This window comes from Pundamilia nyererei, unplaced genomic scaffold (genome assembly GCF_000239375.1).
Source record: "Pundamilia nyererei isolate P.nyererei 1_Seehausen unplaced genomic scaffold, PunNye1.0 scaffold00136, whole genome shotgun sequence".
NCBI classification, from domain to species: domain Eukaryota; kingdom Metazoa; phylum Chordata; class Actinopteri; order Cichliformes; family Cichlidae; genus Pundamilia; species Pundamilia nyererei.
The window spans coordinates 595,330-615,504 of NW_005187537.1; the positions used below are offsets into that span (position 1 = coordinate 595,330).

General features: G+C 41.6%; 1 protein-coding gene across 2 annotated transcripts; it reads right to left on the reverse strand.

Moving 5' to 3' along the window:
- Positions 1-554: 554 nt before the first annotated feature.
- Positions 555-19,146, reverse strand: crtac1b (cartilage acidic protein 1b). Of its 2 annotated transcripts, XM_013913524.1 has the most exons (15): positions 18,987-19,146; positions 15,943-16,133; positions 14,419-14,615; positions 13,915-14,051; positions 11,384-11,540; positions 9,607-9,741; positions 8,792-8,934; positions 6,099-6,235; positions 4,587-4,669; positions 4,203-4,303; positions 3,942-4,110; positions 2,199-2,344; positions 1,932-1,974; positions 1,680-1,823; positions 555-1,410 (listed from the first exon to the last, which is right to left on the reverse strand). In XM_013913524.1, the coding sequence occupies exons 2-15, from the start codon at positions 16,125-16,127 to the stop codon at positions 1,283-1,285; spliced, it is 1,905 nt and encodes a 634-aa protein (XP_013768978.1). In that variant the 5' UTR covers positions 16,128-16,133; positions 18,987-19,146; the 3' UTR covers positions 555-1,282. The 2 variants fall into 2 exon arrangements, with proteins under 2 accessions (XP_013768978.1, XP_005743888.1); XM_005743831.1 differs by lacking the exon at positions 1,680-1,823.
- Between the last annotated feature and the right edge of the window lie 1,029 nt (positions 19,147-20,175).

Below are 20,175 nucleotides of genomic sequence, written 5' to 3' on the forward strand. Positions count from 1 at the left end.
CTTAAAATGCATTCGAAGGTGGTTGCTACGAAAAATACTCGGCAGTTGTTGGGATTAATCATCTATCTACTGTCAGAACTAAAACACGCAAAGCTTGTCTCAGTAGTTTCTCGATACCAACTGCTCCAAACTGACGGTGGCTGTGAGCACTGGCATGATGGATTCCTTGTGGCGGTGATGTCGTACAAATATCCGGTTGCAAAAGAAGACCCGTAGGAGTCCCCAAATCAGTCAGGACTGAAATCTTGAAGACTGCTGCTTTATTTTGAACACTTTAAAATGTAAGAACAGCAGCTTTTACTGCATGTTGAGTTCATGATTGTAATCACAGTGTAACAGAAGGAGAAACACCAACATAAATTAAGTGCACTGTTCAGTTCAGTTTTAGGTGTTTTCCTTTTGTCATCATGTTCTTTGCACATGCCTACGGTGATATGTTTTAGTACACTTTCCAAAAAATGTAAAATCTGCCTCATCCTGTGCTCACACGCACGCACGCACACGCACACACGCACACACACACACACACACACACACACACACACACACACACACACACACACACACACACACACATGTGTTTGCCTTCTTCTCTGTGCTGTTGTATAATTCATGTGTAACAAAATGTAACCAACCATCGGAGACAGATGGTCTGGCATATGTTCCCCAACGCGACTGCCTCTTTGGACCCAGTACACTGAGGCTCACACAGCCACGCAAACACATTAATACACACTCAAAACATACAGTTTGGAGGCCTGGTGTTCCTCGGCATCCCAGTAAGCGCATAATAAGAATGAGAGTGACATTGTAAGGATTACCATAGCGGCATTTTGTATATACAGATGGGGCTCAGCGTGTCTCTAATGAATGTGGTCTGTGGAGCCAGAAGATCTGTTTGCTGTATGCACAGCGGTTTCTATGCCGAAGCTCCTCTTATTGACTTGGCCTTGTTTCAGGTCCCACTAAGATAAGTACCAGGTGATGACGTGAGGACTCTGCGGGTGTGGCACAGTTAGTTCTGAACCCTGTAGCTCCCAGCGAGCATGCTCCCTGTATGTTTCTTTATAGTCCAGAGGGGGCCGGGAGCCAAGAGGTGACACAAAGCAGCGGATGACCAGGAGGCGAGACTGTAAATAGCTGATGGGTAAAGATAGCATAGATCCATAGAGGAGAAGGTGAAGAGGAATTTCTCTTTTTTTGTTAAAAGTTTGCTCTAAGAGTTTCTGTACACCCACTTTTAGTAGTGGAAAGAGTTAGGAAGGGGAGAAAACAGTCACAGCTACAGCAGTCCAGAATAGAGATGGGTAGAGATGAGTGGTAGCAGAGAGACGGGGAGCAGCCGGAAAGTAAGGCCCGAGCACTTGCGCTCCCCAGAAGACCGCGTTCCCCCAAAGTAAGCCACCTGGGCTGCCGAGAAGAGAGAGAAACAAAGGGCAGGGAAATGTTAGCCGACATGTGTGTCTTTGTAGTTGGAAGACAGCTCATTCACATGAGGGTCAGTCATGCAAGACGTGGGGTGCAGAGAGAGGACACGGTTGGAGGAATGTAAGCACCTCTAAGCCTTTTATTCCAAACCACTGTAATTAAGACTTAATGCATCTCGTTCTCTGGTAGTGCTTCTTTTGTTCTAACGATCTTGGTAATCCGGATACCCTGACTCTGCCAGGACCACTCACCCACACAGGCTGACCCATCGTCGTTGGGCTCAAAGCCCTGGTTGCATCTTCTCTTGGCGCGGCACTTATAGCTACCATAGGTATTGGTGCAGACAGGGCGGTCAGAGGGACACACAGAGGGGAACTGGGTACACTCATCTTGATCTGAGGGCAGGGAGAAGTGAGGAAGGCAAAGACACTTGACGTGTGTGAGGATTTTTAAACAAAGAGACAAGCACAGAGTTTGAAGGTGGATAAAGTGCCTCAGCTTACCCGTGCAGCGGCCATTCTCATTCAAAGCAAACCCGTGACCACACTGTAAGAGACAATTAGTAAGAAATATTATTTTTAATGAACTCTCCTGTGAAAGATCCGTAAAACTGTTGCACTATCCCAACAATTTACAATAAACAACTTGATGTCGATTGTTTCTTGAAGTTGGTGTTGTGTTTGTAGCAGCTTTGTTATTCGGACAAAATGAGTATTTAGTTTATTGAGAATAAAAAACATGCTGAAACCCACTATGAAGCACTTGTGTACCTCTATTTCCACAGTAGGAGTAACTTCCTCCTCATCTCTTGGATAGTGGATCTCCTGCACTGAGTTGATCTCTGACGGCTCGAGGGCCCGGGCTACTGAACGACCATCTGGCCAGAACACCTCCACACTGGTGGCCACATCCTTGCCTATTCAGGGAAGTAGAATCTGAGGTAGTTACAGTGCATACAGAAATATAAGACCACTGATCACTGAACCTTACAGTGTTGAGGTTTGTCAGATACATGACTAACCACATGGCAGTAACTTGTCTGTCATTTTAGATGGATAACAATCTTGGTGACAATGTATGGTCAAGACATCAGTCCACAAAGGAAACATTTGTATTCTCCAACCAGTTGGCAGGTGGTTGCCTAAGGTTGTTGCTAAAGCCCCAGTCACACAAGCCTAGAGACTGCTCCCTTAGCAGCCTGTCTTAGTCGGCCATAGTCTGTGTGGGAGATGCAAACTTGTCTGCAAACACTGTCCAGTAAGGTGTAGTAAATCTGTGCAAACTGTGACACAAACCAGAAACTGAGACTTTTCACCTTCAAAGTAAAAGCTGCACATTTTGACAGGTCAGCTGAGGCACTTTTACTTGGGAGGAGAACGTTCTCCATTTTCCAGTCTGCATTGCACTTTTCCAAGTTTCACTACAGCACAGCTAGTAGTTAGCGAATGTCTGCGAACAAATCCCCATCTTTCATGCAAATTATGGGCACCTGCAGCAACCAGGTAACAACCACAGCAATTTACAATCACACGGTTTTCCCTCCCAACCACTGGTTGTATCACATCCAATACAAGATACAATTCTTGAGCAATGTACACATGATGAAACATGACTAACCACATATATTGGAGGTTATCTCTTTCCTTTCTTTTTTACTGGCTCACGTTGTACAAGCACTCTCCCCTCTTCGCTCTATTAACTGTTTTCATTGGGCATAGAGAAAGCCCCTCTCCAGAGGCCCTCTGTAGCCCTTAATTAAAGTGGCATTTCTTATGTAAACAGATCTGGAGTTACCTTGCCAGACAGACAGTCCACTCAGCAGGTGTGCTGCCTGAGAGCCAAAGAATATTTCACCTGTTCTACACCCACGTGACACCGTCTCATTTTGTTGTGGGGAACAGATCTCACATGTCTAAGCGTACTGACACTTTTCAACCTGGAGAATGGAGGTCTCTACTAAAGCCACAATTGTCTGGATAGTTTGCTGCTGGAGTGTATTATGAGGGCCACCAAAGGTGATGTGAGCTTAGACAATCCTGATATTGAACAGGCTCAGTGAGGAGAGCCAGGGAGGAGTAGTGGGTGGGTGGGCTAGCAGGCCTGTATGGTAACCAGCTGACTGTCCTAGGGAAGGACAGTCAGAAAGAGACATAGAGCTAGTTCCTCACAACCATGGCTGGCTTCCATCTGCAGCACCTGTCCTCCTCCGCTCTTCATGTTTTGCCCAATCAGCTCCCTCCCACAGGGAACTTTTGCTCCCGTGGGTGACTAATCAGGCTGAAGGTATTAAGACAATGCTTTCCACATGCTTTTGTTTTCTTCCTTGCTACTACTCTCTGCAATGTTTATCTGTCTTACCGCCCATTCAAACCTCAGAAACCAATTTGAGAACAAGAGAAGCAAGCTATAAAGAAATGCTTTTATTAATTTATATCAGAGTGAATTAACATTAGATGTTGCATCTGCGGATCAGATAAAACAAGTTAAGCGTGTATTTTCTGATATTTCCTTACCGAGGCCAAAGTGGGCAACAGGCTCCATCTCACAGAGGTACCCTGAGCCGCCATCAATTATTCTTGTGTGTGGGCCACTCTTTTTTGTATATACAACCACTTTAGCTCCCCTGGCAAAAGCGCCAAATTTTGTCCGGGGAATCACTCGCAACCATGAGTTTGTATTGCCCTAAGAAAAAGGCAGAAAAAGGGGAAAAAAAGAGGGAGTAAGGCTTAATGTCACACTACCTATCAAGTATCACATGTCTCACAATCACTCACCTGGTTGACTTTGTAGACAGAGAGAGGCTGTGCTGCACTTTCACCGTGAGACACCAGCAGTTCCAGGCGCCCATCCCCATCAAAGTCTGTGGCTACCGCTCCTGGAGATTCATCACAGTAATGATGCGGCTAAACACTCGAGGATACATTCCTCATAACATTTATTATCCTCATGCAGGGACATAATCCAACAGTCATTGAACTAATAATGTGGAACCAATTCTATTTTTTCCTATAATAAAGTGCATGAGGAAACTCAGATTCTAAGTGGAGCTCTAATGCCATCTAGAGGTTTGATGTTGTAATAGCAGAGGAGATATGGTGTAGTGCTGCTTATCATTTTTAATAGAGCTGTATGGCAGCTATCTTTTCTGCCATGCTCACCGGTTCCTCGTCCTTCAGGCTCTGCTGCCTCCCCGATATTCAGCTCTTCTATCTGGGGGTCTCCATGTTCTCTCCTGCTCACCCTATCGAAGTAGCACCACAAACATTACCCTGAAATCACTGCAAAAATTCTAAGCTGCTATAAATGTGGTTGCAGTATAGGAAAGATCCAAATAACACAAGGCTTTTCTGAAACTCGTCACTATGCTACAATTCACTGTTTTGTTTTGTTGTTTTTAAACTGGAAACTGGAAACTCTTTAATGCATAAATTACACAATTAGATTAAAATATGATAAGTTTATACTTGATTTAATAAAAAGACAATGAATTGTTCCAATTGCTGATATGCGTAGTGATAATGTCAATAAATTAGTACATAGTACATATAATAGGCACCACTCAGACTACTGACAACATTCTATTATGAGTAGATTTTGAATAGACAATTACTGTAGTGGAAAACTTTACAGTGACCTGCAGTCTCCTAATCAGAAGATATAGTGCATAATACTACACATAACACAGGAAACTAACATAAATAATGCACATAAATCTCAGCAAACAAAAATACAACAACCAGAAGACAAGAAGAAAGTTAGATATTTCCAAACTTACATAATTACTGATTTGTATGAATTAATTATTGACAGATCAATTCGTAATTTGTCATATCTCTGTGAAGCACATTGGTAAAAATGTATTGAGTTTACAAACCTGTATCCTTTGTTAAACATATGCACATTATCACCCACCATGAACCTGCTTTCCTTAAAATAATTAGCTATCTTGGTACACTAATCTGCTGATCCTGACTATTAAACACTTCAGCTTAGCTAAATATTGATTCGTTGTGTTGAATTAATTAGTTTGGGCTTGTTTTTATTTCAGTGCCAGAGAATAGAGTTTGAAAAAAGCTGATTCATCTTCAGAGCAGACAATGGCAGAGCCACAGGCCATGGAGCTGTGACCCCTGTCAGACCATGCCCAGAAAGACTAATTTTCCTTCAATGACCTGGTGTGCAGGAATATTCAGCTCCAGGAAAACTGTGGAGCTTAAACTGATTATTGATATTCAGAATAAATTAACCCAACAGCTCCTGGCAACGTTCATCATGAGTTCTGCATCCTGTTCAGATAAATATGCCAGATCAGATTTTTATTCAGGAAGATGGGTTCATTCTACTATTAAGTCCTAACAATTGATATGTATCATATATTACATTTTAAGAGCTGAGTTCATTAATATTATCAAGAGAGGAAGCCAAACCACGAGCCAAAAAGAGACCTAAAACTGTCTTAATGAAAGATTCATTCATGTGTGGAGGAGGAGGCGGGATGCCAGACTAGATAAGTATCCTTGGCTGGGAATTTTAAATTCTTCTCAGCTTCCATGCTCGGCTTTAGAATATTAAATCAAGACACAAGAGTATTCGATTAAGCTTCTCATCAAAGTGATGTTAAAAACTTACTGTCATACTTGAACAAAATCTGACAGTGTTGGTGCGAGTACCTAAAGAGTCTGTTGGCGGAGGGGCCTCTGTAAGCGATGTTATTGAAGAACACCTCCAACTCGTTGTCATTGTCAAAATCTGCAGCAACAACAGTTCGAACCGGGGAGGGCATGGAAAACTTCTGGGATGCTATGTCCTGGGGAAAAAGGTAACATCACTGAAACACATGCATGCATTTACAGAAACACTATGCATGCATAAGTTGAATGCCTTTCAATTATTTGGATGAAACTGGATGCTGGATACTGCGTTTTAACTATTTGGATGAATCTGGATGAAACTTACTAGATAAACTGCCCAGGGTACCAGAATTATCAGGATTTATATAGCTTTTTCCGTATTTATAGTTATAACATTCTAATTTTTACAAATAATATATTATATAGCCTGTAGCAGCTGATCTCAATTCTGTTCTCAAAATTCTGTTATTCAGACTTAATGTACTTGAGTTGGACCAATTTTATTAATTAATAATAAATCAACTTATTTACTGCAGTTGAGTCCAACCCATGCAAGAGTGTTGAGGCAAAGTACACCCTGGTGGACAGGTCGCCAGTCAACCACAGGGCTAGCACATAGAGAGAGACAACCATTTGCACTCACATTTACATATTTATGGGTAATTTAGAATCACCAGTTAACCTAACCCCACTAACTGCATTTCTTTTGACTTTGGAAGGAAGCCAGGGTACATGCAAACTCCACAAAGACAGGCCCTGGCCTAGTAGTGGATTCAAAAAAGTTGCTCAATTCCACTGACTAATCAGGGTTAAAGGGTTTTCCTTTCCTTCAACTGTCTAGATATGAGAACACCAGAGTAACTTTGTATAAGCAGAAGAGGTTTTCGAGGTAAAAACATTGGAAGGATGTGTAATTTTACATGAACTTGTTTTTACATGAACCTCCTGTGATTACATCTCGTGGTTCCTTAGTCCATTTTGTTCAATGTTATGTGACCTGATGCACTCGCTCGAAAGACCGTTTCATAACCTCAAGGTTCAACCTCCTTCAAAATAAAAACATGTCAATCAGCGTCCAGTGCTTGTGTCCGGGCTCTTTTTACATCCTCTGGCATGGGGCAAGTCGACAGCAGCCCTCGTGCCCCACCTCCGAAAAAAGTCTGCAGCAGAAGAGTTTTTGCATGAGAAAGTAACAGATATCTCCCCGCTTCAGTGACACAGTGATAAGTCGGGAAAGAGTTATAGAGCAGCCCTTCACTCCCCCTTGTATTTACTCCCTGTTTTAATTATAAGGCTCATAAAGCTGCAGGGGTGGGGGCCGCCCACAGTGACCTTCTGCTTCTCAGGTGAAGGAGAGGGGATGGCCAGCTGAGGCCAAGAGTGAGGAAAGCAGGGACAGCTCCGTAATAAGTGCCGAAGACAGTAGGCGCATGAATAAAAGTGCCTTCAGGAACAAAAAGGGCTCTCCCCAGAACTAATACAGGGCTTCTAAAGATATAATCTGCATGGAGTTAATTAGAAATAAATAGTAAAAGGACTACATTTCCTTACACTGACCAATTTTTTTTTCAGATTACTGAATGCAAAAGAACTCCAAGAGAACTTCTACTAAAACCTTTCTTCTTTTTAAATATATATTCATTATGTGTATGTGTGAGCACAAGTGTATGTTAAACCTATTCCAAGGAAACCCTCTGCAATAGATTTTAATTAAAGCACAAACGGGCCTAATCGGCACTTTCCACTGCCCAGACAAGCTGCTGGTTCAGCCCAATTTAATTGGTGGTTTACTGAAGTGATACAACAGCTTCATTATGCATGCCAAAGGTCAACACGGCTAGTAGGAGTGTCAGCTTGTGTGGGCGAAGGGTGTCTTAAATATGTTTTGGGGTTGTGATTTAACAATCTTGGTTCAAAAAAAAAAAACATTGTCAGGCTAATTCAATTTGTCTTTTGTGTTTTTGCACGTATAGGCGTAACAGGGTTTGAGTGTCTCAGTGTGTGTGTGTCATGCTGATGGAACTATCTCTGGGCAAAGCATCACACATTAACCCCTTACTCGACCCCTATAAAGATGTCTTGGGTGACATTTATCTCCTAGGTAAAAGATGCGAGTGCAGGTGGTGGCAGATAGATCACCGAGCCCGAATCCTCTACAGATTTATGCAGCAGGGCCTGTCTCTGACTTCGCCACTCTAAAACTTAGTACCCAAACAGATGCGTGCTGCTGGCTGCCTTGCACACGCTGTCTGTAGAGTCATTGATTGAGTATATCACTAACCTTGCGTCTTTAAATACCACTCAAACGCAAAGTGGGCAGCCACTGAGTAGTGTTAATTCACTCGCCAACCATTTGGATTGATAGTCCTTTGATTCACAGTGATAACAGGTCTGATTTGTTTTATTTGTGCTCCTTGTTCATTAGACAGAAGAACAACAACCTCTCTCTGAAACTCTCTACAGTTGACAGTGACAATCTGAATGGGCTTTTTGGGTCCTTCACTAAGTAAAATCATATTATTCAATCGGTTATTGCAGTGAAATCACAAGCACTGCAACTTTTGAGCACACTTTCCTCAGCAGATCACATGTGGAGTGGAATGTGTGGAAATGTGAGAATGCCCATGCTTCCATTTATCATATGTGATCATCTGAAGTAGGTCTTTATAAGGTATCTGGCAGTCGTGTCGGTTTGATGCTAACTGAGCTGATAGCATCAAATCCGGGCCCACCTTAAACTTTTGCTTGCGGTTACTGAGCTGCATGTACAACCGATGAGGTCCGTTCCAGTTCCCGTAGACGATGTCCGTCTTACCGTCACGGTTGAAGTCTGCAAGAGCCACCCCTCTGCCGTGCTGCATGGGGTCTTCTACACCTAAAAAGATTCGAGATGTTCCCAATCTGTTTCCATCATCTGCCATCAATATTTTCAAAACCAGGTAACCCTGACCAGTGCTGCTGCTGGAACTGTGTCATTGGGTACAATACAGCACTTCAGTGTCTGATTTATTAAACGACAAACTGGTGACATAAAAACGATGAAGTGCTACATTTCTAATGTTTAAGATCAATCACTGAATTCATGGCAATCACTTTCTTGTCATCATGAGATGACGGTAAAAAAAACAGCTTCTCTGATAAGCTGATGGCTTTGCGCTTCACCTGCAGCGATCAAACACATACTTTATCACAATGAGTCATTACAGAAAAGGAGGCCTCACCAGTTATTATTACTATAGTGCATTTAAATCATCTTGATTTATTTATTTTTTTAATAAACTTAATTTATTGCTTTCTCATTCTGTGAGGTTTCATTGCAGTTGACAGCTAATTAATCGTTAAAAGCCACAATATTAAAATATATGGTTTAACAAACTTAGATTTTTATATTAATTAGGTTGAAATATTTTAGGAATCATTCACGACTGATATTTATTCTATACAATAATGCCTCTCGCGTTTATTGTTTTTCACAGGATGATTGATGTGTGAAGAAATAACTGATCTCCCAGGCTATGATCTGGTAAACTGCACGTGATCATCTCACCAGCCTGCTGTGCCACATCCGTGAAAGTTCCATCGCCATTGTTCCTGAACAAGAAGTTTGGACCGTACTCATTGTCGCAAAACACATCAGACAGAGTCTGACTGACAATGGGCCCCACCACGACACCTCTTCCTCCTGCACAGAGAAAGACAAGGGAACAAGACACACAGCGGTGGGAGAATTAGGCAGCTCAGAAGAGGGCTAGCACAACATTTGGGAGGAAAAAAATGAAGCAGGATATGAGGAACAACAGAGAGAGCAGAGGGAGAGAGATCACCGCCTTAACAAAAGTGAAAGGGAAGAGATTATTACTGTCTTTCCAGGTCATTTCCTCTGAGTAGGGCAGCTCTTTCTGCTGACACAGACACTGACTCTGATGGGTTACATACACACAAACACAGGTAAACACACCTAAGCACAACAAGAAATACAAAAACACAAAGAATCTTTTGCATTAACCAAAAGCAAACAGTAATTTTCTCCTTATGTAGTGATTTTTGTAACTGTTACACTTGAAGGTACACTTTTAGCATCATCCCAGGTTTCTCCAGTGACATTCTGTAAAATGTAGTGCTTCATCTCAGACCAGCAGAGTTTAATTATGGAGTTGAAAGGGCTTTGATTGTCCTTCCAGTATGCAAAGTCACTGCTGCAAGTCATGACTCGCTGCTGATTTACTGGCCCGCTCCATCAACCCAGACAAATACCACTCAACCCCTACGGCCATAAACCACTAATGTCTCTCTGGAGATATGTAACCATTAGATATACAACTTCACCGACTGTCCCTCTCCTCTGATTAACGGCAGTTTGATGACAAAGCCATCTATCGTACATCGTTCACAGCAAATGTGAGCCAGCTCATCTTCCCCCCTGGTGGATCAGATGATATCCTGCACGTGAAAAAAAAATCCATAGATGATGAAGATTCATGCCGGGGCGCTCACATACAAAGTCACCTCGTATTTCCAAAACTCACCAGAACAAGGACTTTTCAGTGATTATAATAAATTATCACAGGGGCAGCATTTTTTTTCATCATGACAGTCTCTATTATGAAGAAATTAATCATGGTAACATTTTTGCATTTACTGTTCTGTTCTTCTATATATCACAGACCTAAATTGATCCACGTGATGACGCGGGCTGCAGTGACACATTTCAACATCATTTCAGTGAAATATTCATTTTGTTTCCAAAAACAGTTCTAAGCAACATTTTTAATGAAAACAGGGGGTTGATTTGCCAAATACAATGTTTTATGTTCCTGTAATGATTATTCTGCCAGTATGTGAAAACCCTTTAATCCAAACAAATAATGCTAAAATATAATTAATGCCATCCATGAATTTTCTCAATTACTGTCTTACTAAAACGGAAACTATTTAATTTGATTTAGATGCCAAGATTAACAGCTGAATTTCATGGTTAGAATAGGTTTGATATATGTGTTTGCCGCCCTTTGCCTTTGATTCCCTGTGACTTTGGCTGGAGTAAATAGCTGACAGCGCCAAAAGAGCCTTTACATCCTCTTTCTTCTTCTTCCTCTCAAGCCCTTTTTCTCTTTCTCGCCTGGCACTTCTCTAACCCCCTCTGACTCGCCCCTCGTCTGCTTCCCTGTGTGTCGCGAAGTCCTATATTTCAACCTCTGTGAGTACAACAAGCACATGCCCCTTCTGCAAATGTCTGTATAAATCAAACTGAAGGTCCAGTAGTGCTGGGTGATCTTAAAGCAATCGTCTATATCAAATACCCCCAGTCAGTGCTTCATACCCACCAATGAATTTGTTGACTCCAGCCCGCTCTGCCACATTGGAGAGGGCAACGACGCCCTGCGAAAGGTCACTCGCTGCCTCATCCATTTCTATGAGCGCATGAGGGCCCACGTTGCCACTGGCGTAGTTTGCTATGTAGATAGCATAACGACCTGTACCCTGTGCAGAAAAATAAAGATTTACGTGTATTCATATTTTCATTAATATAAATCAAGAATATGCTGCAACCCGATCAAATGCACTCATAGCTACGCATGAAATTATAAGCAACTGTAAATTAAAAAAAACAAACATGTTTTATATTTCTGCATTTCTGTGTTTCAGCTTTTTAAGATGTCTGTAGTCAGTAAAACAGACTCTACGGTGCTCATGTCATATATAAAAACATTTACTTTTCCTTTGACCATATTAAGGATTGGCTGCATTTTCTCTTATTTCATTAGTTCTTCAATTGCATCATCAACACAATTTTCTTTTACTCTTTTGAGTGGGAGTGGAGGCTCTAAGCTCAATATATAAATCTATGTTCTACCTCTAGACTGCAGGACAGGACAGAAAAATTGTAGTCAGCTTAAAAATGTCTGAAATACTATAAAGTTCCTTAAAGCCAACTGAAAAAGCAAATGTTTTGAAATATGCAACCTCTTTCAGACCCTCACGTTGGAGTATTCATCAAACAAAAATAGGATTAAACAGGTTATTTGTAACACTGTCTAGATCATCTTTTTTTATTATTAATATTCTGGAGTTACTATGCTTATTAATATTGTTTACTTTCCCAGTCAAACCTCTCGTCATCTTCAGCTCCACCTACCCCCATTTCTTACCCCGTACCCCTTATTCTTAGCCCTTTCTCCCTACTCCTTGCTCTGCCTCCCTTTGGAGATTAATTTCACACTCCATTATCAGTCAGAGTCCCTGCAGACACAAAATCACAGACGGAACCACACTAATAGACTACACACTCGATTCCAATGAGCTTTCCCACCAGGCCTAACATATTTCAATCAACAGAAACACATGCACATATGCAAACAAATGCACACACGCAATTTCACTATTTCTGTTACACCATATTGTATCTTTACAATGCAAGGAAGGTAAATGAGTCTGGTTGATATAAATGTCATTTAGTGTCACATGCTGTGGGAGCAGTGCGTCGCGCACACACCGCATGCCGGACACGCAAGCACGCTCCGAAGCTGCCAAACATGAAAATGAATTACAATGAAAGAGCTAAAGGCAACTGGAAGTTACTTAACCAACTTAAAAGTCAACGGTTTTTCAATAAGTCTTCACCCAAGGCTAATTTCTGTCACTGGGATTGGCATTGTGAATAGCGCGCTATACATGCCTGCAGTGCATGTTGGTCCAAGGACTGCACACCCTTTACATCAATCAAGAAGTATGAATAAGCTAACTTGCCGCTACTGCAGCATTTTTATTCTTTTATTGTCAAGAACTGCATCTTGTACTTTTTCACTGAGCTTCATTTGAACAATTTTTTAATTATTCTGGCTTTTAAAAGTCGTTTATTTTTTCATGCCTGCCAGTTTAAAGTTTTAGTGAACCAATCTATCAGTTCAATGTGAGGCCCTTCAATATGTCACCTTCATCAGTTTGTGTTAGAATGATGATGGGATGTCACTTTCAAGGAGACCGGGTAGGGACGAAACGGTCGGGTGGTAAATCGATCTTTTTCTCTTAAAGATAACACTTTATTTATGAGTAAACAACATCGAAAGCATTAGCTACCCAGCTGACTATAAAGCATGCTTTGCTTTTGGCCTGTGCAACGTTCTGCAGCTGTTTCTTTTAATATGTTCTAATAAAACCTGTTCAGCAACAGGAAAACATGTTCTCTCTCTGCTGGTCAGCTGGAACTGACATGCAAAAGCACACATCGGGGTTTTGGCTCCTTCCAAAAGAATCGTGCCATTTAAAAGCAGATATCTTTCCAATCGGTTTGGCAGCAGCACAACTTATCAGTGCTCAGTGTGATGGGACAGTGGTTAAAAAAATCTATTGTAGTCTTTACTTTCCTCTTCCCGCTATTACCTTCTTTAGCCCGTCCCTGATTGGAAGTGAGAATTGCATGCGTGGGTGTGAGATAAGAGACAAAGAAAGAGGGTGAGCGTGTCAGTCAGTGAGAGAAAAGGGACTAAAAAATAAAAGTGGAAACAATGGAGAAGGGACTGAGTGAAAGAGGGGAAAAAAATGCTACGGGCAGAAAGCAGTAGTGTGCAGTCATCACTCCTCCCCTCGTACGATGTTCTATAAAACAAACGAGCCCTGGCTTCTGTAATTACACTGGTGCGATGGACAGAAGAGAGAAAATGGCACACCATTCCCCCCAAATGAACTGTCATAGCACATGCTGAGAAGGGCGGCGTAGGCAGGGCATGAGTTATCACTGGTAAACAAACAGAAGCACCCGTGCATGTACGGAGAAGACACTCTAGGGAGTGTGCGTACGGTGCAGATCTGCATATAGTGCACTTGATGTGTGTGTGTGTGTTTGTATGAGAAGTACCTTTCTGTCCACACAGGCCACTGAGCGCCCAGCCATAGGGTTGGCTACGTCTCTGTGTTCGTTAATATCATCGCTCAGCAGATCTTCAAAGCGCCCATTACGGAACTTAAACAGCTTGTCAGAGTATGTTGCCCGACCTTGATGCAGAGAGAGAAAAGGTTCAGGAAAGACAAAGACTGCGTGGAGAAAAGAGGCATTATGTAATGCAAAAACTGTGGGTGAGTGAAAACAGGCTCCTGTGGCTGGAAGTGAGCAAAGTGATAAAGGAGTTTAAGAAAAATGACAGACGTGAGGTGTTGCAGTTTTGGCAGTCTGATCTCTGGGTTTCTCACAGATTAATAGCGGCGCAAAGCTTATCTGTTATCGGCTGAAGACTCAGCTGAGATAAGCTTAATATCTGCATACCGATTCTCCTCCTTTGTCTCTGTGTATAAGGAAAAAAAAGAAAGAAAGCCCTATGTGTGCCTTTGTAGTTTTCCAAAAGTGTATCAGCTCGCACTGTACCAGAGAAGGCGTTATTGGTGTTGAGGACATAAATCTCTTCCCGTCCATCTCCATCGATGTCACAAGCTGTCACTCCGATGGCGTTGCCTTGACGGTCTCTCAGGGCATAGAACGGGGAGCTACGGTTGTCAACAGCGATGTTGACAAGCCTTTTCCTCTGTTTGTCGTACTTTAGCACCAGGTTCGGGCCGTTGTAGCTGTCACGGGCAAAAATAGCACGCTGTTATAATGCACATGACTGACAGTATGACATTCTTGTTTTACAGTTTATGAGCTTTAGCAAGTGCTGGCTGAACATGCTGAAAGCAACATTTGCTTGCTGGTTTAGTTTGAAGTTTAACTTTATAAAGACTTTGATGACAGCTGGACTCCTGCATCTCTCTTCTATTCTGTAGTTGCAGATTTGATCAGAGAGATTGATTGGCAAGCAAAAATTTTAGATTCACATTTTATTTATTTATTTTTACTTATAGCAAATCATTTTGACCTTAATGTCTATTTTTTGCCTCTTAAAAATATCTGTTACATGCAAACGAATTCTGTTTATTGCGTAATAACGTCACTCATGTATTTTCATAATTTGGATTTTATGGCATGTAAGTCCAGGATGAGTCAGTCATGTAGTCCTTAGTTTACCGGACACAGAAGCCCTTTAGGTTTATATTATGGAGACGTTTCACTGAGATCTTATGCTTGTCACATTGGAGCTCATGAATTTTGTTTACCCATAAGCCTCAGGTGCCATTGCAGTGGGGAGCAAATCAGTGAGAGGTGTAAAACAGAACAATGGATAATTTTGATTGCACACATTTTTTTTCAACAGTGTAATCTCTACTCATGGTTTTGATTTAGAATCCAAGCCTCTGATGTTTTTTATGCCAGTTTGCAAGAAATGTTGTAAACTTACTCTTGACAGTGCATTTTGCTAACATTCAGTTTGAAATCAAAATCAAAATTTGCCTAAATACTTAAAAAATATAGTCTAAAATGTTTGGATATACACTACAAAAGCTTTCTTGGTTGTCACCAAAGTATATTAGAGAAGGTCGGCACTGTCAGTGTAATGTATATAAAAGTAATTCATCTGAAGATTCTTTTAATTGTAAATTAAATTACATCCTCTATGAGGTTTTGGGATGAGCTCCCGTCCAGGATACCTGCTGAATAGGATGTTTTACCTAAATTACATCTATTAAGCAGGGTCATTTTTGGTTCATCTATTTCCTGTTAAGCACTGGGAAATGTATTCATGCTCAGTCATTGCTGGATTGAGGCAGTCTTGTAAAGCTGTTCCCATCACTGGCACTCTTTTCGATCATATCCATTTTTCATCAGTTGACTGAGCCCCAGGGTGGCCTTAGCATCTCTTATCTTTTAGCTTTTTTTGCCTTTGTCTTTAACCTTTATCTTTTGGAAGTTGTGTTTTTATTTAAGCTTAAGAGTTAGACTAGTGGGAGGGAAACTTAAGGGATTTAGGGGTTTTCATGGTGATGGTAAGTCCAACTTTCTCTGCACGCTCCTCACCCAGCTACAAATATCTCCAGGTCTCCATCCCCGTCCACATCAGTGACAGCCACGCCATAGTTGAGCTGGGTGGGGTTGTTGTCGTAGTCTGGAGGAAGGACGGTCTTGGTTATAGCTGAGAACACAGGCTCTGACCTCTGAGCCACCGAGAGGGCGGACAGGAACAAAACCAGCCACAACAACATCCTTACCTGAAGGGCGAAACACATTTGCAACATGACTCGACCGTTTTTGTTTCAAAGAATTCAAGTGCTGAATAACGCCAACGGACGTTGTACAGACATATACACAGTCTGAACAGCAAAATTACCATTCATCCAATCCACAACGCTATTCACCTGAACTAATGCACACGTGACCTGCTAGTTGATGTGTAATGAGAATCCCATAAAAAAATATGAGTCATTCATCTGCAACTGCAACACATCCCCCCACTTTTTTTTTGCTAGTTCTCCAAATCCATCATAAGGCAAACATTGCTGGCAAAGCTTCCTGCTATACTCAGACATAAAGATGAGGATATACCACTGCAATCAGCGGCATTCTGCAGGGTTAGATCTGAACAACCCATCACATGCAGACAGGCTGAGGAATTACAAGACAGAAAATCCATACATGGAGCGAAGGCATTAGCCAGAGGCCAAGTGAGTACAGAGGAAACCAATACGACCTGTTATAACAGACCTGAGGTGTTGTTTCCTTAGAGACAAGGACCAACACTAAAATGGAAAAGATTTTTTTTCTGTTTGGATAAAAGGACTCAGTGATGTATTATTGTCCTTTAAGTGGTAAGCAGATAAAAGGTGAACATTGATCCAATTCGAGTTGTGAATTGCAGGCAGGTAAAGGTGAGGTGGAGTTTCTGACGCTCAGGCTGAAAAGAAGCAAAGAGGAATTGGCAAAGAGAAGGGTCACCTTCTTAACGCTGAAATAAGAAGCTCATCAGCAACAGCCCTGCAAAACATCACACACACACAGACACACACGTGCACACATTTAAGTGGCATTCTAAAGGCTGACAACTTGATTTTCTCTGCCTGTGGATTTATGAACATGTCCTCCGTCATTCCACCTGTAATGCCGCTGAGACGCTCCCATCTATACTGCTGCAGATTCTCCCTTTCTGCTGAGTGTCCAGGTGATGTATGGCTCTTTAACATCTCCCTCAACAATTCAATTTAAGATAAAACCACAGTGCTGCTTGAGTAATACTCTCAAAAGCACAAAAAGCAGGAGAGGAAGCACCTCTGCTGACACCTGCAGAAATATGGCCGGGGCCAACGCTAACTCCCTGGGCAGGCAGCGCAGCGATAACGCCGGCAGAAGAGCCGGTAGTAATGTGGACTGTGCCTGTTAGCAAGAAGGGTTAATTAACAACACTGGGAGCTCAAGATGAGGCAGTTTCTCCCCATTAGACCAGGATGTGATGACAAATGAGCTGGCCAGTTCCACACTAGAGAAAGGGACTTTACAGACTTGCTAATAAACTCCATATTAGATAGGGGGAGTGGGCTATAAATTAAAAAGAAAAGGAAACGGAAACGTGGAAAGTCAAAAAACAAAGTGTTATGGAACAGCACACAGTCTCTTTAGATCTTTTTAAATGAACTGCAAATCAGCCAATTAGAGGACAAGAAAACAACGTGTAAATGATGCAGCTTCTACTAGAAAGGTGGACAGGTTAACTTTAATAGCCATGCATACAAGGTTATATTCATATTTCAGTTGAACACCAGCCTGAAAAAGACAAAAGGAAAAAAAAAAACTTTGGTATCCCTTATAAGTCACCCACACAAAGTAATAGCGACATGAAAGAGGATTGGCGATAGGACAGATGAGTGCATGAAATCACTGGAGACTTTTCAGTTTGATAAAATCATGAGGTACTATATTATCCAGCCAAGGACATGAAGTCTCTTCGCCACAGATTCACTGCAGTAAGAACCAAGACATCCTTCTTCAGCTGTCAAGCAAAGTTGGACTTTTCTGCAAGCACATATCCACAAACCATTTTTACCCTCATCTGGGTTCGATGATATAACATCTGCCGAGGTCACCGCCCAAACAAGGGAACATCAAGCAAAGTAATCTCCTGTAAACCATTCAAAGACAATGAAACGGCCCAGGAAACGAATAGTCGTTTCAGAGCAGAGAAATGCTTTCGATGTGGTTATTTATGTTGGCATTAAGAGGTCATTACCACAGCGTGCAACATCAGCATGTGCTTTCTGAAGAATTCGTGCTCAGCTCTGATCCTGATAACACTGCGACAAAGAGCCAGCAACATCTTCACTTTCAAACACACTTTTGCAGAAGCTCTTTTCTGTGAAGGACACCCTCACTGCAGAACACACACACACACACACACACACACACACACGCACACAAAGCACTCTACCAGTCACAGTGAATTACACTTCAATCAACACCTGACATTAATGACAAGCTCTTGTTCGCCTATCATTTACTACTTAATATAAGGCAACAATAAATCCAGCAAGGATTATTGTTCATTTATTGTTCATTTGACTCACAAAACACATCATATGAGTAGTTTAAACCACCACATAATCATTTAAACAACGTTTAGTAGTTTTTATTGGTTTTTGTTCTATCTATCTATCTATCTATCTATCTATCTATCTATCTATCTATCTATCTATCTATCTATCTATCTATCTATCAAATAAAAATACTTCTTTTAAAAATGAGAAAAGTTAAATAAGAAGTGCACTCCACCTCGGTAATGATAAGTCCATTTACAAAACAAACCTGCTGTCATTTAACTACCTGCACATCGGCGTTTTTAAAACTATGAGCATCATTTAATCCGTGACAGCTACTGTAACCAAAGGGGATGACCGTTTAACAGCATTACTGATAACAAGCGTCTCTGTCTGGGTTGAGGTTTTGCTCTGAAAGTTACGTTCAAATCGTCAACTTTCTTTCGCGTCTTTGCGCAGCAGATCCCAGCTGAGCGCCACAACGATCCTGAACCCAGCGGAAGACGGCAGCTTCAGCAGCGGGCAGACTCAGGTACTCACAGATGCAGAGACGCTCGGGAAACTCCGACAAAATCCTCCAGCGAACTGACACCAGGGACGGTGAGAGAGAGCGAAAGAGAGAGAGAGCTAAACAGCCTTTATCTCAAGGGTTTTTCCCCACTTATTCCCTTTACACAACTTCCAAAAGATTTGCTTTATGAAATCGCTTGTACGAGATTTGAGCCAATCTCCGCGCAGCTTGTTGAATATCTAAAATGACAACCAATAGGGAAGCTGGGAAACGGCGGGTGGGCGTGTCGGCAGGTGTTTATTATAATCTGGCAGTGGGGCGCAGCTGGGATGAGGATGCGGAGCTTACTCGGTTCAGTTGGGATGCTGTGACTTCTGTCCCATCCACGTGTGATTATAGATGAAAGTTATTAGATATTTTTGGATGTCGGCCACCATTTTTTCCTGTTTTTTTTGTTTTTTTTACACGCAGGCAGACTGATGTGAATGAGCCATTTAACAAATTGGAGCATAAGTTCGTTTAAACGGTGCCTCCAGGCTCCTTTCGTGTATACTGAAATATATCCCCACCATATATGTTATGTGTTCATAAAGGTTTATTATATTTATATCTTCAAAAGGTGCAGGCTTCGATTTTTCTTGTGACTCTATATAATTTATATTTATAAAAGAAATATGTTTTTTTTTTCATTTCAGTATGTTTTTTGCTTGTTGTAGTAATGCCATTGAAGCAAAGGAAAGCACTTAAAATGCTTAAAATGCTTCTTTTTTGTTATCTTAAGATGCCCAGAAAGCTGCTTCAGCTGTATGTGCAAAGTCATAAAACTAGAAGCTCTCAGGCTCTGCTAATGCCCTGTCTTGCGGTTTAAAAAAATAATTGGAGAAAGCACTAAAATTAAGCTGGTGCTTTCTGTACCCACGCTCGACCATGCTTCGAGAAGTTTCAAGAAATTTGGTGCATTAATTTTTGCACAATCATGCTGATTGACAGGGAAATGGTGCATCCTGCTAGGAGGAACAACAGCATCATATCCGCACAAAGCTCGTTAGAAACATCAATATCAAACAGCAATAATAACAAATAGTTCCCTCTCAGAGTGATCATCAAAAAGTTAGTGTTCTGCCTCATACCCGTGAAAGAGAGAGAGAGTTTGCAGGTTTACTGCTGCCAGATGTATAATTCTTATGTCACGCTCTGCTGAGTCCAGCCTCCCAGAGA